The 26,846-nt window shown below is 43.3% G+C and overlaps 4 protein-coding genes across 5 annotated transcripts; all 4 read right to left on the bottom strand.

The window, feature by feature from the left end:
- Nucleotides 1-3: 3 nt before the first annotated feature.
- On the bottom strand, nt 4-2,931 carry LOC6552935 (probable ATP-dependent RNA helicase DDX43). Its single transcript, XM_026976250.1, has 5 exons — nt 2,764-2,931; nt 1,865-2,701; nt 1,142-1,650; nt 446-1,081; nt 4-390 (listed from the first exon to the last, which is right to left on the bottom strand). The coding sequence occupies exons 2-5, from the start codon at nt 2,531-2,533 to the stop codon at nt 75-77; spliced, it is 2,130 nt and encodes a 709-aa protein (XP_026832051.1). The 5' UTR covers nt 2,534-2,701; nt 2,764-2,931; the 3' UTR covers nt 4-74.
- Nucleotides 2,932-3,273: 342 nt separating this feature from the next.
- LOC6552936 (tyrosine-protein phosphatase vhp-1) lies at nt 3,274-20,321 on the bottom strand. Of its 2 annotated transcripts, XM_001980977.3 has the most exons (4): nt 19,472-20,321; nt 17,098-17,244; nt 14,249-14,473; nt 3,274-5,078 (listed from the first exon to the last, which is right to left on the bottom strand). In XM_001980977.3, the coding sequence occupies exons 1-4, from the start codon at nt 19,710-19,712 to the stop codon at nt 4,231-4,233; spliced, it is 1,461 nt and encodes a 486-aa protein (XP_001981013.1). In that variant the 5' UTR covers nt 19,713-20,321; the 3' UTR covers nt 3,274-4,230. The 2 variants fall into 2 exon arrangements, with proteins under 2 accessions (XP_001981013.1, XP_026832062.1); XM_026976261.1 differs by lacking the exons at nt 14,249-14,473; nt 17,098-17,244; nt 19,472-20,321 and adding an exon at nt 10,492-10,509.
- A 128-nt stretch (nt 20,322-20,449) lies between these two features.
- On the bottom strand, nt 20,450-23,258 carry LOC6552937 (fatty-acid amide hydrolase 2-A). Its single transcript, XM_001980978.3, has 4 exons — nt 23,027-23,258; nt 22,200-22,643; nt 21,446-22,141; nt 20,450-20,991 (listed from the first exon to the last, which is right to left on the bottom strand). The coding sequence occupies exons 1-4, from the start codon at nt 23,204-23,206 to the stop codon at nt 20,701-20,703; spliced, it is 1,611 nt and encodes a 536-aa protein (XP_001981014.1). The 5' UTR covers nt 23,207-23,258; the 3' UTR covers nt 20,450-20,700.
- Nucleotides 23,259-24,435: 1,177 nt separating this feature from the next.
- LOC6552938 (fatty-acid amide hydrolase 2-A) lies at nt 24,436-26,747 on the bottom strand. Its single transcript, XM_001980979.3, has 6 exons — nt 26,290-26,747; nt 25,991-26,216; nt 25,414-25,925; nt 25,234-25,359; nt 24,911-25,183; nt 24,436-24,855 (listed from the first exon to the last, which is right to left on the bottom strand). Exons 1-6 carry the CDS (start codon nt 26,458-26,460, stop codon nt 24,571-24,573), a joined length of 1,593 nt encoding a protein of 530 aa, XP_001981015.1. The 5' UTR covers nt 26,461-26,747; the 3' UTR covers nt 24,436-24,570.
- Nucleotides 26,748-26,846: the final 99 nt, after the last annotated feature.

Raw genomic sequence — 26,846 nt, 5'->3', positions numbered from 1 at the left:
CAATTCTGATAAACAACATTGCAAGGCACTTTAATGCGCTGTGGTCTCCTAATAACTAGAAAATGTAGACTGAATCAGTAGACAAATCGATCGAAATTTCGGCCTCCGCCGCCACGTCCGCCGCCAAAGCGGCCACCTCTTCCTCCAAAGCCGCCGCCTTCTGCAGCGCGCTTCTCCTTCATGGCCTTAAAGCGTCTAGCCATGTTGTGCAGTTCGTCGGGCACCTCCTGCTCCGCCTCCTGCAAAATGTCGATCAGTTCCTTGGCCATACCCCAATCCTCGCGAGTAATGAAGCTTATGGAGGTGCCCTTTCGGCCAGCACGTCCGGTGCGGCCTACGCGGTGCACATACTCTTCGATGTTGCGCGGAAAATCATAGTTGATGACATGCCTATGTGGAGGAAAAATTAATAACTAATGGCTAAAAGGAATCGTAGTTTGCTTACGTGATGTCCTCAATATCCAGGCCACGTGATGCCACGTCGGTAGCCACCAGGATGTGCACGGCTCCGGACTTGATATCGGCAATAGCCTGCTCCCGATCGATCTGATCGCGATTACCATGAATGCACTGGGTCATGAAACCATCCAGCGTAAGCTCACTGGATAGGTCATCAGCACGAGCCTTGCGTCCACAAAATATGATGATTTTGTCCGTATTGCTCATGTTCCTAACGAAAGATTTAATGGTATTGAACTTCTCCTTGTCGTCCTCCAGCAACTGAATCACTTGTTTCACCGAGTGCGTGGCCGCCAAATCGAGCGATCCGACACACACCTGAATCGGATTCTTCATGTAGCTCTGCGCTAAGCGACGTACTCCTGGTGGCCAAGTGGCCGACGTCATAATGGTCTGACGGTCCGGACGGATGTCTAGCATCACCTTTCGGATCTGCGGCTCGAAACCCATGTCCAGCATGCGATCTGCCTCGTCAAGCACCAGATAGGTGATGGTGCTCACATCAATGACGTTGGCCTGAACCAGATCGTTCAGACGTCCCGGGGTGCAGATAATTATTTCAGCACCGCGCTCCAAGTCGGAGATCTGCATGCGGCGATCGCCGCCGCCGTACACACAAACGCTGCAAATTGAGCCGAGTTGATAAAACGGAACGCACCTTATGATCGATTAGGATACTCACGCTTTCATGTCGCGGAAGGAGTACTTTTTGACCTCCATTTCGATTTGCAGAGCCAACTCCCGGGTGGGCGCCAGCACCAGTACGTTAGCTCCGCCCCTCGTACCTCTGGGCGTGCTCTGGTACTCAGTGTGAATCATGCCGGGCAGAAGGAAAGCTAGTGTTTTGCCCGTGCCCGTTTGGGCGATACCGATCATGTCATGACCTTGCAGGAGAATGGGCCACGCCTGCGATTGGATGGGCGAGGGCTTGGGGAAGCCCATTTTAGTTATCTCGCCCAGCAGATCTGGATATTCGGCAAAGCATTGCTCGAAGGTCCAAACTGGATTTGGAATAGGCGCCACCGTTTCCCCCTCCTTTGGCTCGAAAACATGAGACACTGTTGTCTTGTTATTCTCATCGCGAATGCGCTCGATCTCCGATTCGGTAAGATTGGCCACCTCAGGAGCCTCCTTGTAAAAGTTCTTTGTTAGCGGTGGACACTTGGACCACCGTGCCGCAGTAGCTGCTTCCTGTGTGGATCAGTGGAAATCAGTTGAGGTTTAAGGTGATATGAAGAATACGTAAAATTATCTTCAAGTTTCGCGCTTGTCACGAGCTTTAAATATAATTGTGAGGTAAGGTATAATGTCGATAAGGAACTGAGCAACTTTCCGCTTAAGGCATTCGTTTTAAAAGTCACATCTTTTAGAATGTACAAAACCTTATTTTTTAATTTTAACTCACCGAAGCTTTATTCAGGGCTGCCCAGTCGATGGTGCCTGTGAGATCCCCATTGTCGTTTTTGGACTCGGAAGCAGGAAGATTTAACTGGTAGCTACTCCCCTTGGATCTGTCATATCCGCCACCGCCACCACCATATCCTCCATAGGAACCATGGCCCCTACTATCCCGATCTCGTCCCCTATCCCCCGAATCAGTCACCTGCTTGCGAACTTGATTGATGGCATCGATGACGTTGCTCCGTACGCTACCAGTTATCTTGACAATTAGATCGCACTTGTCCACTTTGACGCGGACATTGAAGTCGGTCTGGATCCGGTTTATGTTTGCGCCGGCTTTTCCAATAACTTTTCCGACCATCTCGGAAGCGATGCTCAAGGATTCGCTAAAAAAGCCGCCTCCTCCTCCACCGTCGCGACTATCATGACGCCCTGCGCCGTAATTATCTTGGTTATCCCGATCGTCGCGGCGTCCTCCGCCGTAACCATCGCGTTTACCGCGATAATCTCGTCTTCCTCCGCCGTAGTCATCACGATTTCCATCGTATCCACGTGTGTTACCATCTCGCCTGATACTCCTTTCGTACTTCTCATTCATCCCGGAGTATGAGCGCTCCTGAGCCATCAGCGGCGCCATCACACAGTATGGATCGTCCCAATCGAGCTCATACATATTGGAGTCCGCCCGCCGCTTTATTTTAGTGGAATTTAGTCGAAAAAACACAGCGCACGTAAAAACGATGACTTTGCAATTCGCTCTTCCGTTTTCAAACGGTAAACTATGCGTTTGTGTGTGTTGAGCTTACACAGCGAAAATTAAACGCTGCTTTTGGCCAAGAAACTGAAAGGAGCCACTAATGATCTAATATTTTGGCAAAATTAATCACTGTCTATTTTACTTACAATTCTTCGATTTGTTATTTTATTCTCGATGGCAAACACAGCAAAGTAAAATTAAACGGACCGCTTTGACTGACGCTTTGGGAGCAGGGTTGTATTTCCACCTGTGCAGTGTCAATCGATTTATTTTGAGCATTTGGAAATAAAATTTAAACTAAACTTAAATTTAAATCCGCGCTTACTCTTCTTATCAAAGCCAGCTAATTATGAACATAATGAAAGTTTATTATATTGCATTTAGCCTTGCCCTTTGATGTTTATAAGATTTAGATTTATAAAATTAAAAAATAAATGAAAGCCGTGGGATTTCCAAAGAAATAAGTTAATGTAATACAATTCGATATACTCAGTTACATAGCTATCGATGTTTTTCAAGTTCCACTGGCAGGGCTGGCTGCTCTTCAGGGCTACAAAGCTGCACTGTTAGGTCCCATAACTTCGAAACGTATAACACATTTCGCCATTTTGGCGGTCATGTTTAAAAGTTTAAGTGCACAAGAAAACATCATTTGGTTTGGTTACTATTATAATTTCCTTTTACTTAGCACACGCGTTACACTTCTCAGGTGTAGCTTAGCCTAATAGACTTACGACCTAGTACAAATGAATCATAATCCTCTCACACGCTCGCTTCATATAAATAATTAAAACTAGAAAACACAAACTTTTTCACTTTCAAGAAGTAACTAAACTATTAGAGTGGCTATAGCGGATTGATAAAACTTAGAACAGTTTTGATAAGATATTTGCTGTGTATATGGCGGGGTTTATAATATTTTTGGGAATTGGGTAGGGTTCTATTTGTGTGGCAAGTCAGCAGAAATAGTTGCAGTGCATTTTGGATTTCATTCATTTCATTGTTCTATGTGAAGTTTAATATAGTTTATGTCTGTATAGGTATAGTTAAGAATCGCTTACAACTAAATTTAAACTAAATTAACATGTACGAGGTTTTCATTCTCTCAAAACAATTTCTCCAGTAGCTTGTTTTGGATTATTTTAGTGGTTCTTCGCTTTGTGTTGGTTCAGGGGCGAAGAGGAAATACATTACAAAAGCTCTTAAAAGGTATTGCAAGTACATAGTTTAAGCTGCAATTGGTATTTCTTTCCCTTGTGTTTTGTTTTAGGTACGTTTCTATGTACAGATATTGAACGTTTTACGTATTTACACGTTGCAGAGGTGGCTAGAGAAACCATTTAGCATCACCTTGTTTGATAGGAAGTAGCAGCCCTCTCGCCGTTTCTGACTTAATAAAATCCATATTCTTTCAATCAGGTAAAAAATTCCTTAGTTTCGGTAAATTAGTAGTTGTAAAATACATCAAAACTTTATCATTTTCTACTTGTTTTATGAAAAACGTACAGCTTTATCAATTCTAGTTTTGATCATAATGAATGCGGCAATTGGCTGCACATTTTCTTTCTTGTCACTGCTGCTAGCTGATGGCGGCTTTTCGCGGGGACCTTATCTCAGTCCCTCGTCAAGTTGCTGGCCAAATGGTTAATCCTGCTTTCCGGTGCCTCATCGCAGACGGGCGTGGATGGCACCGAAATCCAGGGCATGATGTTTGGGTTGGGTGACGGAGGCGCATAGCTGGACTCCAGATCCAATCGCAGTTTGGCGGGCGAATTCCGCTTGAACAGTTTCAACTGCCTTGTGGGCGACAGCAGATTTGGCTTGCTGATTGCGCAGGGTGGTGATACGGATGAGCTGGTGGTGGACTGCAGCAGAGAGCAGATGCCACTGCTGCTGCTGGTGGAGCTGGGGGAATCTAGTTCCGAAACCGTCGACGCTGCCGCCGAAGTGCTGGGCGCCTTGTCATCCGGTGTAATCGGCGGCGAGGTCAACCGGGAGGAGCAGTTACTGCCCGCCAGGCTGCCCGCGCCGCTGTCCACATCATCGTAGTCGAACCCATCCTCGTCCATAGCCTCGCTATCCGACTTGGATTTTCCCCGTTCCCGCTGCTCCAGCTGCTCCCTCTTCTCCTCTATCTCCTCCTCCTCCGGCTGCTCCACCAGTTGACTAGATTGGGTGCTTACTGCCACAGAAGATCCCGAAGGATTGCTAGGATTATTCAGGTGCGGGGTTGCGGGCGCCAGGACTCCGCTCTTGCGTAAATTCTGCTCCAGCTCCAGCAGCTGGCCCATGAAGTTCAGATTGGGCGAGATGATCGGCCGGGCCACTTTCACCAGCTTGTAGGCCTCCAGCAGGGAGAGCGACTTGTACCGCATGACGTAGGCGATGGCGATGGTGGCGCTGCGCGAAATCCCCGCGTGGCAGTGCAGCAGCACTCGGGAACCCGTTTTTCGTGCATCTTCTGCAAAATATCAAAGGGAAAGGGTACGTTTTAGTCGGCTGATAAGACGGTAAAAAGTAATATGGCACAATTGAATTGGGTCTCTTAATGATTATGAGCTATCTTATCATGGAACACCCTTGACTGATGAATTTTTTCTATAGGTGTGATGAGGACGAGTTTTGTTTTCTGATCTTGATACGGCTAATTTGATTGTTAAGACAACATTAGGTTTTAGCCCTTTTTGGTCACTTCTTTAGTTTTTAGAATTATCTTTAATTGTATCTTCTTCGTTTGGCTATTTTTAGCCTTTGCTGTGCATCTCTGGCGACGGAGAAACTTTTCGAATTTTGAGCGTCGGACGTGGAAGCTTCGATGATGTTGCGTTGTGTTGATATCGCCCTGTCGATACTTTCAGTGTATGTGTGTTGGTGGGCTGCTCGCATCTCTCTCACCCTCTTCGTGTTTGCTCTCCCACTCTCCCGCTCGGCAACTCAACTGTGTGAATTGTGAGTCATCATCAGTCAGAGGGAACAGCAATAGCAGCCACAACAGCAACAACAGCAACAAAGCAACGAGGCTTATTGACAGAACATTTTTATACCCTCACGCGCGCACACTCGCACACTTGCACAGGCACACACACACGTGGGCACATTAACTCATAATTTACGTTGTTATTTTTGGCCAAAGATAAGCGGCAGAAGGAAGAGGAAGAGATGCCAGAAGAATCCGCAGCATACGGCGCACTTTTTTCCAAGGCTCACCATACTTAATGTACAGTAGAAACCCACTAAAGTGCATGTGCTGTAATACAAACGAATAGGTCTCAACTCAAAAATAAGTTGAATTCACTTCCTATTTTGCCATAAATAACTAAATCATATTGTTGAAGTGGAATTTATGTCATGTGGAAGCTTCCTAGGACTAGACAATGGAATATTAGTCCTAAGAAAGCGCACTTATCAGCCTGTGTGGGAAATTTGTAGGTTTTGTGATTATACAAGTATGACTGTAACCATCGAAAAATAAGCTAAATATCTTATCGGACAGGAATTGGCTGTGGTGTGATTTTGGGTTGGAGGTGTGCACAAAAAAAGCCGGTGACTTCCGAGAGGGGTTTTTATGGGGGAATGGGGAGCCTTTCCTAATCGATGCTTACTCATAATGCAAACAAGGCAACACACTTGTCTGATTTCCAAACAGTTGATAACCAGCCTGTCGGGCAGAAGCCTTGTTAGTCACCGGGCAGGCAGGCGCCCTCCTCCTCCAACCTCGTGCCTCCTCCTTTTCTTGCAGTGCACGCTGCACCACCCCATTATAAAATAAACCCCTCCTCCAGTCTGTCATGCAGCAAGGAGGTGATATCAGCGATAAATCTGGAAGGCGCGTGTAACTCGCTAAATTTTGCAGCCATATTGTCAGCCCTCTCCATAAAATTCCGCCCCAGACCCACCCCTTTTTCGCCCATTTTACCTGAAGAGGTGAGATAGCAGTGTGTTTGATTTATCAATGAACAGTGGGGGTACAAAGTGGACTCCGATAAGGAGACCTTCCCTACCGAACCACATCGATTTCACAAATTTCAACTTCAACTATGTTTGTATGAATTGCAGTTTACACACCACCAACCAACCAGTCAAGTGACATCAAATCGAGTTAACCGTGTTATCGGGACGATTGTGATGATATTGCAACTATAACCGGCCCCGGGGAAAATCCATCATAAATAAATAATCAACTACCATTCAAAGATAGCCTTTGAGAATGGAGGTTCTGGGTGCTCAAGTACCCAAAGTACGGGCGTCACAGTCCCCAAATGGTTTCTTGCCTCAGAAACTACAGTGGATAGAAGAAGTAACCAACCCAAAATGGGCAATTTGTCATGGTTTCGACTTAGAAAGGGGGTTCACAAAATGTATCATACTGAAATCCATACTAGATGGTTAGTTATACGAAGATATGATATTTGAATCATTGATCATCTTTCTTTTTTGTAAGTGTACAGTGGCAGAATCAAAATTGGCAAATAAAGAGATGACCAATCTATAGGCTGTCTAAAAATAGATCAGGGGAGGCCAAAAGAGACAGAGGCATAGATAAAGAAAAATGGCCATTAAGCGTACAATGGCAGACAATTGGTCACCGTCCCCGTTCCTAACCGCTCCATTCCGTTCTGTTCAGCTGAGTTCCATTCGCACGGCGCTCATAAATCCTCTTAGTTAATGACCCCGTCGCTCAGACAGTTAAAATCGCGCATAAAACGCGCCGTAAACGCGCCTGCCTCGCGCACACCACTCCACATGACTCATATGTGGGCTAGAACGGTCCAAGAAATTATAATGCAGAATGTCAGGGGCTAAGGCTAAGGAGTTTCGCAAAAACTAGCCACAACTAGCTGTGAATGGTGAATGAATTTCGCAAATGTCTAGTTTGAGTCACTATGAAGTGAAGTTGTTCTGGCTAATTGGGCTCGGTTTCGAATTAAGAACTCAGAAGTAGAAGTGTTGAGAACTCAAATTAGTCGGCTGATTGCATATAAAGATCATGTTTGTAAAAAAGAACTAGTTTTAAATGCATTAACCAGCAATCTTCTATTATTTATAGCACCCTTAAACTGTCTTCTTAAAACTATTCATCATGGGTATACACGATGAAAGCCAACAATTATCTGTTTGTTTATCTCTATAGAGTTTTTTTGCATTTTTCTGTGTAAACTTCGATCCCAGAGAACGGAACTCGAAGCGGACGCTTTGATCGATTATTGGGAAGCCGGGCTTTGGTAATTGTTTATTGTTCGTGACAAATATGCAGCCGTATATGTATGTATGTTGTGGGGAATTACTAATCGCCAATAGAGCCTTGCATGCGTATGACTAAACCGACTTAGTTCACCGGAGCACATATTCCGCCGATGACTGGATGACTGATGGATTTCGGGGAGTCGTGCCCATAATGGGGCAGTACACGTTGCCACCATTCCAAAGGGCTGAGAGTCGTGACTCCATTTTGGGGGCGATGCGTAATGCCAACATTGGGTAGTCGTAGTCACCGAATTCTTACACCGATGAATGTATGATTAAGTGCAACAGTAGCGATGTTTCTTCTTTTTTTTTTTACTGTCCGGCCCCCGGGGTGCGTCATCTGGTGATTTCGGCTCAGAAGTGGGCCAAGTGGCAGACGACTGTCTGACAGCTGGGATGCCTGGGCGATGGTATGGGATCAAATGGGGCTATATGGTCGCCAGACAGCGATGACGACTTGTCGCGTCGTTTTCGGTTCTTCTTCTCAATGTCCGCTTGCCCAATGCATCATTTCACTCTTTCTCGTGATGATTAAGTCCCGGATCTTGGACCCAAGGGTCAACCAAATGAGTCCCAGGGCGCGAAACTCTCGCAACTCCCTCTGAGTCATGGCCAGAAGCCGAAACAGAAACAGCAACAGAATCGGAATCGGAATCAGAATCGAAAACAGAAACAACCTTTGAGCAATGGTAACATGATATATGAACAGCAGTGTTCAGGGCAATAGAACAAAAACTAAGGATGCGTTATTGGTAATTACACAAGGAAATTTCTTTTAGGATCATAATAGAATAATTACAATAGGAATATTTTTAGGATAATTCTAACATCATCTTTGCTCCAGCTTGAGTTGTATAAACAATTATAATTTCTTACTTCGAGTATATATTTTGCAACCATCCGTTCTTTTTATAAACCACTATAGCTCGATGTTATTTTCATGCTGCTGGCTGTTTAAGCCAGAGCACGTTGTCCAGCAACAAGTAGTTTTGTTTATATTCGAAATATTTAATTACTTTCGGCGTCCGTTTATCATTAAGAATACCCCGCTTACTCATACGGGTTTCTGATTCAGCCAGAAAGAGACGGCCGCATGCCGATCGAAAGAGACAGCCGTAGTGTGAGTCTGAGTGCGGCAGGTGCCAGTGCCAGGACACTTAAATGGCGATAAGACGCCGCTGAATCATCCGAGACAAAGAGAGTGGGGATCTCAACTTGACCTTCAACTTGGCGAATCTCGACTTTGACGTGTCGAGTCATACGGAAACAACAAAGCCACCAAGACAGCCTGCACTTTGGAGTCGCCTTCGCCTTCAACTCAACCAGGTCGGGGTGAATTGTGTGAATAGTGGGTAGTGAGTGAGGGGTAAGGGGTAAGTGTGAGGGAGGTAGGTGGATGGATCAGGGCTCCCCTCGGGTGATTCATGAAGAGCATGCGCAGCGGCAACAACAACAAACGGAATGTTTCATAAACAAATTGCGCGCAAATCAAACACTTGGCGAATACAGAGTCTCAAAAGCGGGGTATTGATGAATAAGTACACAATGACTTGTTTTGTGTATGCTCTCTTATTGGCGAGACTTTTTCGCTGAAATAATAACAATCCTATCCCACGATCTTACGTATAATTACCATTAAAAGGGAATTCCTATACATTTCTTGTGTATTAATCATATTTTTTTCCGTGTAGAGAAACACTAGGAAGTGTAGGATTTGGATTCCCTGTAAAATGATTAAGAGCCTTATAATTTCGATACAACAATAAAAAGAACGAAGCCGCAACGCATATTTCAAATTCGAAATTCCTGTGCGAAGATTTTTCAGTTTATTTCGCTTGGTCGATTTTTTTTTGCATTTTAAAAATAGCCGGCTGACGAATATTGAAATTATGCACACGGGGGCCAACAAAAATGTCACCTCGGGTTTTTGGTTGTTGTGTTTCGGTTAATACTTTTTTGTTTGTTGTCTGCCAAATGATTCTCGATTACTCATTAGCCGAAGGATTTTTTGGGTTCTCTCATTTTATACGCTGTACTTTGTATCTGCGTTACTTGGGTTTTTGAAATTTAGATCGTTTTGGTACAGCAATTTGAATTTTTATTTTAGAGCCATCTATTTTTTTCAACTGTCAGTATATAATATTTGAACATATGCATTCATAGTTTTATCTAATCAGCTGTCCAATTGTATGTATATAGAATGTGGCTATCACCAAATGTTCTCGAGGGGCCTCCGCTTTCAGTTTACTTAGCTGCTTCTGCGACTGTGTGTGCACAACCCGTAATTGTACCTAAAATGTCCCGTAAACGTAACCCGTAACGGTATACATATATACACGCATGTACAAATGTACATAGGCACCGTTATAGATTAAGTTAGTTTGCCAAAGAGGCCTCCTCCGTTGGCAGATAAAAGTTGACGGCTTGATAACTTGATAGCTTGGCGCACAAATAATATGGGTACAGTTAGCACAGACATCGCGGCGATAACTTGACAAATTGGTTGGCAATCGTTGGGAAGGATGCGAAATCAGCTAGAAAGCACGAAGATACTAAATACTAGATACTAGATCGAGCATTGCTGTGAGATCTCTATTTCGAATTTAAACCTTGGTATTCTGTTTACTTACCTCAGCATCTGGTATTCTTGGCCTATTTAGGCGGAACGAAAGTTTGTTTATAATTATGGCCTTGGGTTTGAAAATGTCAGATGCCTTGAGGGAAATAAGATTTTACTCTTTTGATGTTTGAAGATCTTTTCTTGGGCTCTGAAAAAACTATTTTATTACAGAAATCTCACAAGTAATTTCCAGGTCTAAACTTTTGGTGATATCTGAAAAGTCCTTGTGACGTCCAAATCTCAATTACTTGTGCAATACCGTTCAGTTTCCTGACAATTGAGGCTTTGATTGCTTTCTAGGCCAAGTGGGTCGGCTTGGTTTATCGTTCATGTTAATGACACAGCATAATGACATTAGCATTATCCGACTACAACTACTACTACAACAATTGGGGCCTCGAACTCTGCCGTCGCCTAATGAGCCTCTGCCGCTGCCGCTGCTCTGTCGCTGCCTCTGCCGGCGTTGAGCTCATTTCAAGCTCTGCTTCAAAATAGCGGTGCTTCCTCTTTTCATACATCCCCCTACACCACCCCGCCACCCGCGCACACTAAGTGCTGTTATAATGAATGGAAAACGAAAAGCAGCGCAACAATGAGAAATCATAAGTTGTACGGTAGAAGACGAAGCACACGAAGACGGGGATCAGCATATATTCAGGCGAAATAAAACAATAATAATAGGCATAAGGTGACGACGGCAAACCAAAAACGAATGCGCAAAAGGCCGGGGCAAACACACACAAACTCACAAACACAAACAGAGAAGCGAAATCATGACTCATGCACTCCGTACAAAATTGTACGTATACTTTTTCCCTGCTTCTTCGCCGCCGCCACCTCCTTCTGCTTCCTCTTCTTCTTGCTCGTGTCCGTCTCCCCGCCCACCGTTACTTCGTGCCTGAGTACTAATGTGTTTCTGCGCGGGTGTGAGTGAGCGAGAGAGGTAGAGCATTTATAAAAATAACACTTGAGCATGGATAACAGCGGCAAACTTAGGGAGGAACAATTAATAAAAGCACATTATAATTATTTCTTAAGGCTGAAACCCCATTGTAAGCATAAGCTACACATGAATCCGTTTTGCATTCAGTTTTCTTTCTGTGTATCTGTCAAAAAACGACTGAATCAAGGATTCTGATCCGACAGATGCAAATAAAACGAAGAGTGCGGGCGAGCAAGAGAGAGGAAGCGATATTAACCAGCTGTTGCTGCGCCCCGCACCTGAAATCCACAGCAACAACAACGACCATACCATACAACACCAACAGTCGAGGCCGCACGCACAAGGATAACCCACTAAAAGAAGAAAAACCGAATCGATGACTCATGAACAGGAACCGAAATGTTTACAAAAATAGAACATATGCCAAAACGAAACAGCGCCGGAGGGAAAGAGTGGGGTGAGAAGAGCCGTTGGCGGCGCAATAAATAGCAACAATAAGAAGCCAACAGAAAAATCGATGCGGCTGTACAGTTCACCCAACCATCCACCCACCCACCCACCACACACCACCACCTATCGCCCACCCACTCTCCCACTCTCTGTGTTCCACATTGCATTGTGAACGAACAACGAAACGGATTGGCGATGAGTCATCATCGTGCCAGGGCACAGTGGTGGCCAAAAATACGTTGACACTCGGGCAGCGCAGGAAGCGCGTCGAGGACACAACCCTTATCAGAAAGGACGTTTGCGGTTGGCTGGTCGGGTTAGCTGGCCTTGTTGTTGCTGCTGCAATCTGCATAAAGTTTCCATTGCCCGTGCAAACTGGTCTGCACCGACAAAAAACCGCTACAGTTGTGCGCCCTATTATCAAATTCAACCAGGTTTACTCTATGATAAACCTTTATCTATAAAGATCGACCTTCGCAAGGCCATAACTTTCAAGTAACTTCTATCTGGCATTTCGTTTATCATAAAGGTTAAATCTTCTAATGTTTTGAATGAATTAATACTATCTAAATGAACCAAATCTCAGTTTAAGTTCTGCTCACCCAGTGACAGAAAGTTTGAAATAAATTTCCAATTTTTTTCAAATCCTTTTTTCTATCAGTTATGTTTTTCAGTGTGGCCAAAGTCGCAACACAGTTACGGCAGCAACAACAATGCGACGACGACGACGCCGCTGCCGCCATGCTGTCTGCCAACGCCAACACGCAACAGCAACAACAAGGCGACGACCACAGAAGGAGAAGGAACGGAGGACGGAAGGAGCGAAGGAGGCGAGGAAGAGAGCGAATGGATAAGCGTAGGAGCAGCCACAACAAAAACTTTTGGAGGTGGAAGGAGCATTGCTCCTTATCAACACACCCTAATTGTCTTAATGGGAGCGAGGGAGTGGGATAGATACATGCATTCCACGGTGGAAATTACTTTGATTTTAGCTTTGCTTTGACAGTTTACTCCTAATTCACTATAAAACTAAGATTTTCACCACTAATTGCACATTTAGTCTTTACAATAAGAAAATATTTTACCGGTTTTAATATTTCTAATATGATAGAGGTCTAGTATCGATTTCTTTTTGGTTTCTAACGTTATCGAACTGCCAATACCGATACTATATTCAAGGTACTGAAATATAATCCAACCAATACCCATATTTACTTAAAATAGGGTCAAAGGCATTTAAAATTAAGCACACATATAGTACATATGCTTTGAAAACCGATTCCAATACAATCCATGGCTGTGTAGAACAATATTATCACTTTTTAGAGACACCTAGTTTGGAGGTCGTCGGTCGCTCGTACCGCCCACTCTTTTTTTCTCTTGCTTGTTTTAAATGATATATTTGCACTACTTAAACCACAGACGCTACAAAAAACATTAATAATACGGAGAAACAAAAACAGCAATAAGAACGACAAAGCTCGTGCACACGTGCCAAGACATTAGCTTTGGAAGAACAAAAAAATTATATATGTGTATTAAAAAATGAGTAAAACAAAAATACTTGATGAACCGCTTTGGACATAGAAAATGGAAATGGAAAAATGCGATTGACGTCAGCATTATATTCCACGGCTAAAGCTCTCTCCCGCCACCTCGTGCCCCTTTTTTTGCGTCTCAGTGGAGCACAGGGTACATATTATTATTTTCATTTAAAATTAACAATTTGTGTAGTGTGCTTGGTTGTGTGGGAAAAGCGCTGAGGGCAGCACGAAATGCCAAGAGCACACAACATGCCAAAAAAGGGGCAAACAAACAAAAAGTCAATAACGAATTTTCCGACCAGACCAAAACGAAGAAAGGCGAATTGGAAGCCAGACGAAAACCGTTATGCAAAATCCACAAATGAGCCCGCTGACCGCGGAAAAAGCCCGCCAGGCATCCAATAACAAGTCACGTTTAGCAATCGCCAATCGCAAATCGCCAAGATGATGACTAAGCGTAACTCGGATTCTCAGACCGAATTCGGGGAGCACTAGCTTCCTCAGAATTTGGCATTATTTTTCCAAGATTAGGTTGACACGCCGCCTAATCTCTGCCAAATATTCGGAAAGTTTCACGACCATCCAGACGTTTTCCCTAATGAGCTGAACGCATTTGTCATCTTCCCAGAACTTTTTCTATAGCTAAAACTGTTTCTAAGCTTACAACCTAAAGTCGTTTACGTTTACTTCGCTAATTACAAACTTAGCTTTCAACAAGTGATGCAAATCTGATCAGCGCATATTACTTGTATCTTTGGGATACACATAGTATATGAGTATACATAGTTGGGATGGTAATGCGTACGGATTAAACCATGAGGGATACTCACCGATAAAGTCGTAGGCCTCCTGGAAGTACTGCTTGATGTTCTGATGGGGCGTATCGCTGGCAGGTATTTGCATGTACTTGAGGCCCTGCAGATGGCTCTCATTGGGACTTTGGCAGGTAACGTTTAGCACACAGTTGGCGCCCACGCTGCTGGGATCGTCGGCATCGCGTCCATTGCCCAGCAATAGATGCGGGAAAACGGGCGAGGCGGGGTGTGTTTCAATATCTGCAAAGATACATGCGGATCGGATCATTAGTTTTTATGAGTAAATAATGGAAAAGTTCTTGCTGTTCTTGCCCCCAAATGCCGTACAAAAAGTGCCCATTGTCGGGGAAAGATCTCCTTCTATAATGCGATGGAAGTTTGCCAATTCGCGATGTCATGCAACAAAAGAGTCTGGGCAAATGATCATTGCGATGGGGATGGGTATGGGCATGCCCTGTTTTCTGTATCTATTGTTGTACACAATGTCTAAATTTTGCTACAACAAATTGTTTATTTTTTGTTCACCCCCTGCCCCTCCTGCGCCACCGCCGCGCAGCGTTTTCGTTTCGATTGGATTCGTCTGCTGGGGCCTCTGTTGCTGTTGCATGAGTCATGCCACACACAGAGGCATAGTCCCAGTTCAGTTGGGTTCAGTTTTATTGGCAGTGGGCGAAGCCGAAGGTGGGGGTGGCAAGCGGAAAGGGGGCAGGGGCAGGGGCGGTCAGCGGGCCGAGGGGTGGCTTCACGTTGCCTCATTGCCGTCCCCGAGTTCGTAGCACTCTCAATGAGCCGCGCAATTGTTTTTGCTTCCCTCTCTATGTGTATCTATAATTGTGCACCGTCTAACTACACTTTGAAAAAGCCAACTTTATCTTATAAAACTACATTCGAAAGAAAAACTACCCTGAAACTTCTATCGATGGCCAGAGGCTTTTGAACAACTACCCCATATGCAACAATCAAACTTTCTGTTTAAAAGTTATTTCAATTGAAATTACACACTTTTGGTTGCGAGCTCCGTTTGCCAGTGTAGTGTTTAGATAAAAGTGCTGCCCCAGGAATACCAGCATATGCCCTGCGGTTTTGGCCATAGACACCCCTACCCATTGTACTCCCTTCCATCGATTATTTGTCATTGGCTTGCGTGTTAATTGATAGCACTCAGAGCCATGGCAACGCAACTTCGTGTTTTTCATTTATATTTATTTATTTGGGCTGACTGCACTTTGTGGGTCACACGGAAATCACATGCATTAGTCATCGGCAGCACGTTGGAACTTTACTTTACACGTAAAGATGATTGCCATTGCGACATTTACACAAGCCCCTTCTGATAGCACTGCACAAAGTACACAGTGGTGTATTAAGAATGCAATTAAAAGATTTCATAAATAGCTCCACAGTGACTCAGCTGACGTTTCGATAAACAGGAATCGCTTGTACTTACAAACATTGTAATATGGATGTTTTATAGATCCCCACACAGCAATCGATCGGTAATTAGTGTGCCAAGGGAATTGCCAACTTCATGAAAATGTGATTATTTTTTGGGAGTTTCCTTTCTTTTGTTGGTGAACTACAAGTTATTATTTACTGTGAGTCATTGCTGCCTATTGTTTATTCATTTAATAAATATGTGAAATAATTTGACATATCTGTTTTTATATTTGAAAAGTACGACGATCAAATCGATCTACAGAAAACAATTATCTCTAAATATTGCTTTAGAAATATATTGACCGATAATGTATGTATTTAAATCAAACGATCTTTAACTTTAGTATAGGTCGGAGATTATGATTGAACTAAAAAGTATTTTTAATTTCGCGTCTATAAATGTCTGATGCATTACTAATCCTGTAGAATATGGAAAATACCGAAGCTGTGATCACATTGTCACTTTGTCAGGTGGAAAAGCGTGACATTCGTATGTATATGTACGTACATTCGTACCATACATATAAGTCGAGGGTTACCCCACTCAAACCCGAGATTTAGTACGATGCCCAACGTGAGTAAATGAGTAATATGCAAAAGTTTGACATTGAAAATTTCACTGTACGCCAGTCGCTGTTGTTGTTGATACCATTGTTATTGTTGTTTTGCATGTGTTTTGCTGCTTTTCGCATACTTTTCATACACATGTATGTACATATAGGTACACCACATTTCGTAACGTGCAAAAATACGAGTTAAAGGTGCGAGCGAGAGGGCGCTAGAGAGCGAGCGATTTATCTCACAGCACGTGCCAAAGCAAAAACAAAACTGTTTGTTTTTAATGTTAAAGCAGAGCTCACCAGTGTGGGAAAGAGAAGGGACGAAATGACGGAAAGATTGTATGACAATCTTAGACAATTTATCGCCATGTTGTACTATCAGAAAAGTCAGTTCGGCGGGGTGGGGGGTGCGGAACTTGGGCCAAGTAGGAAATGAAATGCAATGATAAGCACAAGCAGCACTATACATGCAAATATGCAACAGCAGAACAATTGAGAGATTTCTCGATCGGCTGGCGATATGGTGCCCCTTGAGTTCCGTTCTCGATCGCAATGCTTTTGTAACTTGGTAACTAGGAAAGTAAGTAAGTGCTATAAGTAATCAGCTATAGTATGCAATCTATGTTGTCTACTATGAATCATTGATTGTTTTATCATATCTCTAATTATTTTCAATCTGCAATGCTCCAAGTTTGCATGTGGATATGTAAGGCTGGTAACTTATTGCATACCAAAATTCATGACGATTCACAGACAATTGGCTAAAAATTTCTAACTGACTCACTGACTAACTGAGTGTTGCTTGAAAACCCGTCTTCGGGTCGCATACCTTCCGCTGGGTTCCCCATTCAGCCGACTTTCACTTACCGTAGACCGCCGGACTGGAGCAGCTGCGGGTTAGCGCCGGCGTCCGTCCGCCGCCGTTCATTGCCGTGGATGATGACGTCGTCGAAGTCACTTCGTCACATGCCAGATTCTCCCTGGACCGCTTGTTGGGATAGTCCTTCTGATTGGCTGCAGAGAGAATGAAAAATACGCATTAATTTAGCGATTTAAAAACTGATTTTAATTGGCGGTTAGCGATTTGCTTAATTTTATAACCCATGATGTCAGCACGGCCCGTGTATGGACCACAGTGCGAAAAACTTGTCGCGCCAGGTTCTCCGTTCAAATAAACCGCAAAAATATTTCGTTTCGATTGCCGCCTGCCAAAACTGACGTAAGACATTTATTTCGGCTCCAGAGTTTTGTTTTTTTTTCTTTTTCGCCTGATTACGAGCGAATGCAAAACCAAAGTTTTCCACATTCGCTCGCAGCTCACAAAAGTCGCTTATCACAGTGAGCAGGCATAATTAACGCTTTGTAAGCTCGACGGATACCAATTTGATAGTATATTATAGTAAAACACGAGCAAAATGATACATTAATAAGCAATCTGAACAAAACCTGTCCATAACAAGCAATTGAAATCTTTTTAGTACGATAATACGGTTATCTGAGCTCTTGAAAGCTGGGATATTTGGGTTCTAAATACAAAATTATTCTGTTTTCATATAATATAAAGATATACCAACTACTCCAAGTTATAATTTACCTAAGTAATATGTTTATACCAGTAAATATTTATTTTTTAAACTTCAAGCAGCATTTTTACCCCAGACTAAATTATAACTTTAAGCCAGATTCTTTGATTGAAGGGTATCATTTTAGCCTTCCGTCAACAAGTTGATAAGATAACCAATGCTACAGTTTGTATTATGTTTTCAAAGTGGTTTTAGGAGTTCTGACTGTGCTGACTTGATCAAGTCAACTTTATCAGCTTTACCCGAAAGTATAGTCTCTTTTATGCTGAAAAGCAAAACAACTTCAAGCTAACTACTGGGGTACGAAATTGCTGTTATCAGCCAAGCGACCTCAAAAGCCAAAAAACAACACAGAAAAGCAACAGCCTCTAAAAAAAATACAACCAACTTTTCACCGCGGCAGGAAACGTTGGTTCTGTTTTTTGTTTTATTTTTTTTTTTGTCCGCTGTGGTTGTTTGCGGCTAGTAAAACAAGTAAAATCGCATGCCAATAGTGCATTGCAAACCTCCAGGGGCGTCTGGGTCTGGAGTGTGTGGGCTTCGAAGGGGATTTATGGTGTGGGAAAGGAGTGGTGTGAAGTGGAGTAGAAAATAGGAAAGTGCTAATTGGTATACAGTGGCTTGTTTACATTTGGAAACGAGCTATGAAGAGGTTTCTGTTCACTATTTTGATCAACTTTTGCGTTGCAAATCGCAATTATGTTTACTGTTATTGGTAATTCCCTGTTTATTGTCTGGAGAAGGTAAGACAAGGTAAGACATCTGTGTTTACTGTCGCTATTACTGAGAATAATCTGGTTAAACGATTATTTCAATAATGTTCAAAGGGTAATTTGATTTTAAATGACTCTTATAAAAATTATATTCTATAAATTTCAAGCTTGAGATTAAGTTACACTTATTTGAAACTTTAACTTCAGGCACGAGGGGACCCCTTTTTCTTGCTGCCCCTGGCCCCCTGCAACTATCCCTTCCTGCTCCTCTGCTCTTTCTCACCGACTCCCAACTTCAGTTTCGAGTTGTTGCCGCGGCTGTTGCTTTTTCTCCTTCTGCTCCCCTTTTGGCCTCCTCCTTCGCACGCTTCTCCCTTCTTCTGTTGTTGTTGTGCCGATGAATTCGTACTCGAAAGGTCGTTTCAAATCGAGTTTTTCAGCGTTGCCAGGCCGCTTGAGAAACCTGCTTTGCTTTACATTTTTTCTGTTGTTTTATATTTTTTTTTATTTGTACTCGTATTTTGTTGGACTGACGGATTTTTTTTTATTTAACCAGCCAAACAGAAACGAATCGAAACGCTTCTTTTGCTTTTATTTTTGAAAGACACGCGAATTGTGAGTCACGTATGGAGAGAAAAAAAGTAACTGACTCTGAGTCTCTGATCTCTCTCGAGTTCGTTTCTTTTTGCTTGTTTTTGCTGCTTTTGTAGAAATGAAATGGAGACGCTTACGTGTGCTCGCCCCCTCTCTTTCGCGCCCCTGCAGAAGTAAACAGCATGCCAAGCGGTAAAAATCAAGAGAGCGAGAGAGAGGGATTAATTCGTTCTCCCTGTCCCGCTCTCTTGATTGGTTTAAGTGTAATCTTAAATTGTACGATTTTTCTTATTGCTTATTTCTGTTGATTTGATTATTTTTTTGTTGTTTTTTGGTTCTTTTTGTACTCACCACCAATGCGATTGTTGTTGTTGGTATTTTGGATTGGCATAAATAACAGTAGACACGGCGCTTCTCGCTTTATCCGCATTTTCATTTCACTTTGTATATGACTCACGCTGTTGCCGTCTCCGTCGCACTCACAGCGCCCGTTGTGGCTGTTGTTGTTGCGTGCTGTTGACGTTGCCGTTGTAGCGTTGTTGTTGGTGTTATTATTGTTGCTGCTGCTCTGCGTTTCTCGATTTACACACATATGCACGCGCTTACACTACACACATACACATGGGCCTTTGGTTGTTTTAAAATTGATATATGTATATTTTTTTGTTGTATTCTGCCCGTATAATAATCTATATTATTTAAGTATGATTTTCGGTAGGAGGGCTTTATTAGATAATCCCCGAGCCACTTGTTGAGCCACTTCCCGTTATAATGTGTGTTGCAACCAAAAGTCGGGGGCCCAGAAATCGAGTTTTATTTCCACTTGTAGCACGCACACTTATTTTTAATTCATTAATCGAAAAACGCGCGGGTTGTAAATCTCGTTTTTTTCGTATGCTCCTTACTTGATTTAGTTTAAATAGTTTGCTTCCTTTTCTCACGATTCGTGTTGTAGTTATTTTATTCAATGATAAATGTTTTTTACCAGAAATATTCTAGTTTTAATTCCCTACTGTTTTCGCGCGGAGCTTAGTTTTTTCTTTCGAACTAGTTGCGCAGAGGTGTAGACACAACCGTTCGAAGCGGAATTCAAAAGGCGAATGAATGAACGAGTGAATGAGCGCAACACGAATGAACGGGCGCAAAACAAATTTGATAACCGAATTTGATAAAGGCGCTTAGTGTGACCAGAGGGTACTTCTCATAAAAACGGCTCACGTGCTGAAACTTAACTAAGGACTGCGCGGTTGTTTTGAAATTATAGTATAAACCATAGCCACCATTGTTCACAAATCTAGTTTAAGTAAGCATTCCATTTTTAAACATAAGTTCATAATAAAGTTTGTATTTTTTATTCGCTAGGAGTGATTATTTCTGTGTTGACATTATGTGTGTTGAAATATGTTGACATTTGACTATGTCTAATCGGTTTTGACATGTATATTTTGAAAGTATATATACAAATTCGCTTTTATCCCGGGCTCAAACCTTTTGTTCGTTTTTATTCAAAACTTCCATTAATTCCTTACTATATGATCATATTATGCATATGAGCTGTTCTTCGTTATTTGTATCTACAGCTAGTCATCCAGGTCGTGCGGCACTGGTGGCTTCCATCCCCCGAAGGCTCGTTCCAACTCCACGGCCACTCGGAGGCACAACCGATCCTGGTTTGGCGCCCCAATCACAGAAAGCCCGACGGGAAGTCCCCGTTCATTCAGACCCATTGGCACATGGGTGACGGGCAGACCAAGTACATTAAATAACAGGGTATAATCCACGCCCCAGAGCGATAGGATGGACCACTTGTGCCTTGGAGCAGGTAAATTCAAAGTTGGAAACAGAAGCACTCCGTTATCGCCAAGTAAGTTCTAAACAGGATACATGGATTACATCAAAATTAATTACGTGTCTATTATAAATTATTAAAAAAAATAAAATTACTTGATGTAGAGGATTGTTAAAAGTTGAGGTGTTGCAAAAATGTACAAACATACTATTTTCGTTGCAATATTGAGATTAGATTTTCTTTATAAGAGGTGACTGCAAATTGGATTAACAATGATTGTAATCAATTAGCAGCTGCAGTAATTTATTACTGAATAACAATCACATAGCACTTTGTGGCGCTTAGCTACAAAGGTCTATGTAAATATAATACCCATATGGTAATGATCATTAACAATGTAATGAAAGTCAGTATACGTGGGATTATAGGGGATTATATGGGATTATAAGTGAGAACCAAAGTTTGCTATTGGAAGGGAAAACCCTAGTTTTATGTAAGAAAAGCTAAGTTTGCGTGTTAGGTAGTAGACCGCTTACCTCGAACTCCCCGATCAATTCGCGTGCTTCCATCATATATTGAGTGAGTTTCGATTCCGACATAAAGGCACCTGTACGTCGCGTCAGTTCAAAGATCAGGGCGTTGGTTGTGTATTTCGAGTGACCTCGCAGACTTTTAACAATCTCCCAGAGAGTCTCACGCACTTTGCCAGAACCCTCTGGGTTCTCATCCGGCAATAGATAATCCATTAAATCCTGTACGGTGATCCCAGATAAAGCCATTTCCATTGAATTCTTGAGATTAGGTAGTTTCGCTTTCTGCACGTCCAAGCCGAGGGTCTTCAAATGAGTTGTGGCTCTGCAAATCGAATTCCTGATATCCTTATCTACCGCCACATGCATCCATCCATTGAAACCTTCGAAACCCAGAGCATACTGCACTTTAATCTGTTTCAGCTGGATGGGTTCATTCAATCGCAGTTTGGATGCATTTTCTTTGCCCGCCATTATTTGCAGTAATTCTGACAGATCCTCAGCGAATCGGCTAATGGGTCCCTCCACGAAATAGTGTCCGATGTTTGGATCTGTTGAGTTGGGAAAGTGTCCTTTGGCGGAGAACACGCTTCCACTGGGTTTGTGCCCGAAGATGCCGCAATACAAGCTGGGGATGCGAATTGAACCACCAATATCTGAGCCAATGCCGAAAAGAGAGGCGCCTGCCCCGTTCAGGGAACCCTAGAAATATTTCAAAACACTTCATAATTAGAAACCTAAAAAAGGAGCACCAGCTTACTTCTCCACCAGAACTACCGCCCGGGGTCCGTTCAGAATCGTAGGGATTCAGGCATCTCCCATTCAGTAAGGTGTCCGTCTCGATGCTGAAGCAATACTCCGGAGTGGCCGAGACCAGGAGAGGAATGGCTCCAGCTGATTTCAAGCGCTTCACTGCTTCGCCATCGGCATGGGCTTTGACATTCTTTCTGGACAGACTGCCCACGGCAAAGGTCATGCCCTCGAGGGCACACGACTCTTTGACGGTCACGGGCAGTCCCAGTAGTGGACGTTCTTGGAAGAGCTTCTCCACATCCGCTACACTTTGGCAACTGGCTATGAGGTCGTCAGTTTCACTGGCCTCCTCCAGGGCAGCCGTAAAACGAGATTCCACCAGAGCATTTAAGTGCTTATTAACTGATTCGATACGTTCGATATATGTGCGCACCAACTCCACCGATGTCAACTGAAATCAGAAATTATATTATCAAATGCCACTTTTAGATATTATTTGTTACGGTTTTTGGACGCCGGGCCAGGCTTATCGCCACGAACTTTGCTTTTTTGATAACGCCGATTGAATAATTTATTAAATTTCAGAATTCTTTTCAGCATTAAGCATTGTGTGGTTATTGCTCGTTGATACGTGACCCCTGAGAATCTTGCAAATTTATTTCTGCCGTCTGCAGGAGATCATAATAATAACGTAATATGTTTTTAATTGTTGCTAGAGAACAGACAGATCTATTCTATATTATTGTGATAAGATGGACTTTGGAGGTTCCCGCAAACTTCACCGGAAACTTTACAAGACGATGCGCCTACACATTGTGCATTCAAAATGTTTACCTGGCGGGACTGAAGGCGTCTGCGCAGTTCCTGAACGCTGAGTGTGAGCAGGCGACTCCGAATTGGTGGTATGAGGGTCCTCCTCGATTTGGGACGATAAACAAAGGACTCCAGGAGCGGACATACGATCAAAGCCACCAACTTCACGAAAATCACGAGAAACCGCAGAAATATTTCCATTGCGCACAAGAACCGAATGAGCGGGCGTCCGTGGCGAGAATGAATTTAACTGAGAACGAACCGACCGATCGAGGCTGTGAAATTGGAGAGCAGAGAGTTAAATTCGCATCTGTATATGTATGTAAACATATGGGATAGGGAAGGTTAGAGAGAGATAAGGCGGAAGGGTCTCTAAAGATTTGGAGAGTTTGTCTGAAAAGTAAACATTTCTGTAGTGAGAGCAGCCATCTGTTCGAATTTCGAGCTTGCGATCCAACGTAACGATCGATTGCTTATAATTATTGTGACGACAATTAAAATGAGATTTTGGCGAAAACGGCTTAGTGCATTTGTAATGAAATTAACTATAAACCATTTGTTAAATGTGTTAGTATTTACTTACGTGAACTTATTCAATTGCTTGAGAAAGTTCTTTCGAACATGAAAACATCAAACTTATAGCAGAAAGTATATCCTATTTTAAAAGGAACATTTTTTGAACATTAGTTGTATCAACTAAATATATTACTTTCATATATTTATATGAATAGAGTAAAGTATCTTATGTTTTGATTTAACAGTTCGTGGACTCTTACTACTATTAGGCATTACTCCACATCTGCATAGTTCTCTTCAGATACGGAGTTCAAGTCCTCCACACCCGCATCTTGATCAGAATCATCATAGATTGGCTGCATCGCTGAATGATGACCACCAACACCAATGCGACCTGCGAGCGAGTTCCGAAAAGCATGTCTGGTCGATCTGTGATGGCCCATATGTCCATTTAAGCCATATGTAGTTACTCCAATGCCACTTGGATGTATTCCTATGCGGTAGATTCCTGGATCGTCCTTGAGGGCAACCATACATTAAAGCAATGACAAATCGAAATTGAATGCACTTACGAAAATTTCAATGTGGTTTTTCGTAGATTTGTCAGTCTGTAAGGGAAATTTAATTGACGAAGCGCTGCACATAATATACTATTTTTGTACTTACACTATCTTGGCGTCGAAACACAAAAAAGTTACCCATTTCAAAGGATTTAAGTGCAAAGATAATAGGACAAATGCGAAGATGTTCGAGGCTTTTATCCAAAGTGCCGATAAAAGAAGCAGATTCTATCGATTCGCAGAGTGCCCATTTGGCTTAGAAATCGATTTACTCCAACATACTTGTGTTTTTTCGATAAATATGTTTTGGAAATTGCAGCCGACCATATTGCAGTTCAGAAAAACACTCCAATATAAACAGAACTTAGTGGATATATATTAAACGAAGTTCACTTTAATCTTCACATCACTACTAGATCTTTAAACAAAATTTAACCTTGAACCTTAAATGGATAAATGAGCAGGGATCCGCGATCTTCGATTGGTGTTTCATGTGTCGTGTGGCACCGGTGGCACCCAGCCGTGAAAAACGGCCTCCAGTTCGGCGGCGACCTTCAGGCAGAGTTTGTCCTGGTATTGGGCGGCCACCACCTGCAACCCTATGGGCATCCCCCGCTTATTCATGCCCATGGGAACGTGGGTGGCGGGCAGGCCAAGGACGTTGAAGAGCAGCAGATTGTCGATCCCCGTCACGTTCAACAGCGAGGTGTGGAAGCAGAGGGCGCTCGTGTGGAAGGTGGGCAGGATGAGGACTCCTTGAGTGCCAAGCAGTTGCTGTGATGGTTTTTAGACGGTCAGTACAGTTTCAAGAATGATTTAGTTGGCTTACATTCAAATGGCTCTTGATTTTCTGGGCTTCCAGTTGGTATTCTTCCATGTTTCCACTGGCCATGAGGCCATTAAAACGTTTCATCACCTCCAGAACCATGGCCTCTTTGGTGAAGATCGAGTGACCTATGATGCTGTTGAACAGTTCAATCATCAGCAATCGCATCGAGGGATCCCGATCCGCCCGCTGTGTTACGATACTGGGCAGACCCTTCAAGTTCACCAGGGAAACCAGAGCAATCTCCAGAGAGTTGCTCAGGAATTTTAGATCCAACTGATTGAGAAAAGACATTAGGTCGAGAAATTCCACAATGTTTTACCTACCTTCTCGGCCCGAACACCTCCTCTTTCCAAGCACGTGACGGCTTTGGTGATGGCCAGTTTTATATCGAAGTCCACCACGGGATGGGTGAGGCAGTTGAAGCCGGAGTATCCAAACGCATAGTATACCTAAGGAAAGTAAGACTAGTCTATTATAATTTAAAGTTGTAAGTAAAACCCCACCTTCATGTCCTTCAGAGCAACTTGTTCCGACATTTTCAGCTTGTGCTTGTTATCACCCGCCATTATTTCCAATAGCAAGGGCAGATCTCTGGCGAATCTGGTGATAGGACCGATCTGCAGCATCTCGGGGAACTTCTTGTCCGTCAGCGAGTAGGGGAAGTGACCCTTGACCGAAGTCAGTCCACCAGTGGGCTTGTGGCCAAAAACGCCGCAGAACAGGGCCGGCAGACGAATGGAACCGCTGATGTCGGAACCCACACCAAAAGTGGTGGCACCACAGCCATTCAATGATGCCTCGCCGCCCGAAGATCCGGCGGAAGTCCGCTGCAGATCGTATGGATTCAAGCAACGTCCTTGGACATTATTGCTGGTTTCGAAACTCATGCAAAACTCCGGATTGGCAGATACCAAAAGGGGTATGCCACCAGCAGCTCGCACCAGTTCGACCACATCGCCATCCTGGGGAGCTTTCATATTTTTGCGAGCAAGACTGCCCACAGCAAAGGATAATCCTGTAAATGGAAGGGAATCCAAGGAAAAATATTAGTTTCTGTTACATTTTTTTAGTGAAACCTACCTTTAAGACCACATGACTCCTTGACCGTGAAGGGTACACCCAGAATGGGATACTTGGTGAACAGGGCAACCCGATCGAACTCAGAGCTCGCCTTCGCCATGAACTGATCCGCCAAACTTGCATCCTGCAGGGCAGCCTCGAATCGATCCTCCACTATGGCATTCAGGGAAGGATTCACTTCTTGCACACGTGCGATATAGGCGGTAACCAACTCCACCGAGGTGATCTGGAATCGAACCCCAGCATATATGACTTGCAAATGCCACACACGAGTGACGCGATTGGACTTGGAGACTCACCTCGCCGCGTCGCAATTGGGTCACCAGTTCAACGACGGACTTCTTGAGCAGTGGATTACGAATGCCCGAAAATTTTGGTTTCTGACGGGGCACTACAAAATCCAGAATCTTGTTCACCAGCATGCCGAAGGCATTCAGTATGAAGGCCAGCAGACGTAGAATGATCTCCATGTCAACCAGGCGTTCGGCTCAAAAGGTGGGGATATTCAAATCTCTGGACTTCGATCGGACCTCAAGTAAGTGGGCTAAATAAAGCTGACGCTGGATTGCCTCGGAGGTGGTATGGGAAGCGGGAACTGGCGCTGCACCTGGGACACCACCGAACACTTCGACTGCGGATCGTGGACTACGGGTGGCAACCGACACTCGCACTTATTGTCCCTTGTTTTCCATTTCAATTTGAATTTAATTTCAAAGTTAGCTCGGGTTGGCATAAAGCAACAATGCAAAAACTTTGGTTGTTCTCGTTTTCGAAAATTATTTTTAAAAAATATATTTAAAGAAAAATAGCTCTGGGTTACGAGTATATACGAGTATATGGACTAAAATTTAAACAC

This window comes from Drosophila erecta, unplaced genomic scaffold, assembly GCF_003286155.1.
Source record: "Drosophila erecta strain 14021-0224.00,06,07 unplaced genomic scaffold, DereRS2 tig00000000-arrow-pilon, whole genome shotgun sequence".
Lineage (NCBI taxonomy): Eukaryota > Metazoa > Arthropoda > Insecta > Diptera > Drosophilidae > Drosophila > Drosophila erecta.
Note: the sequence above shows the minus strand (reverse complement) of the source record. Positions and strands in the feature narration are given on the sequence as shown.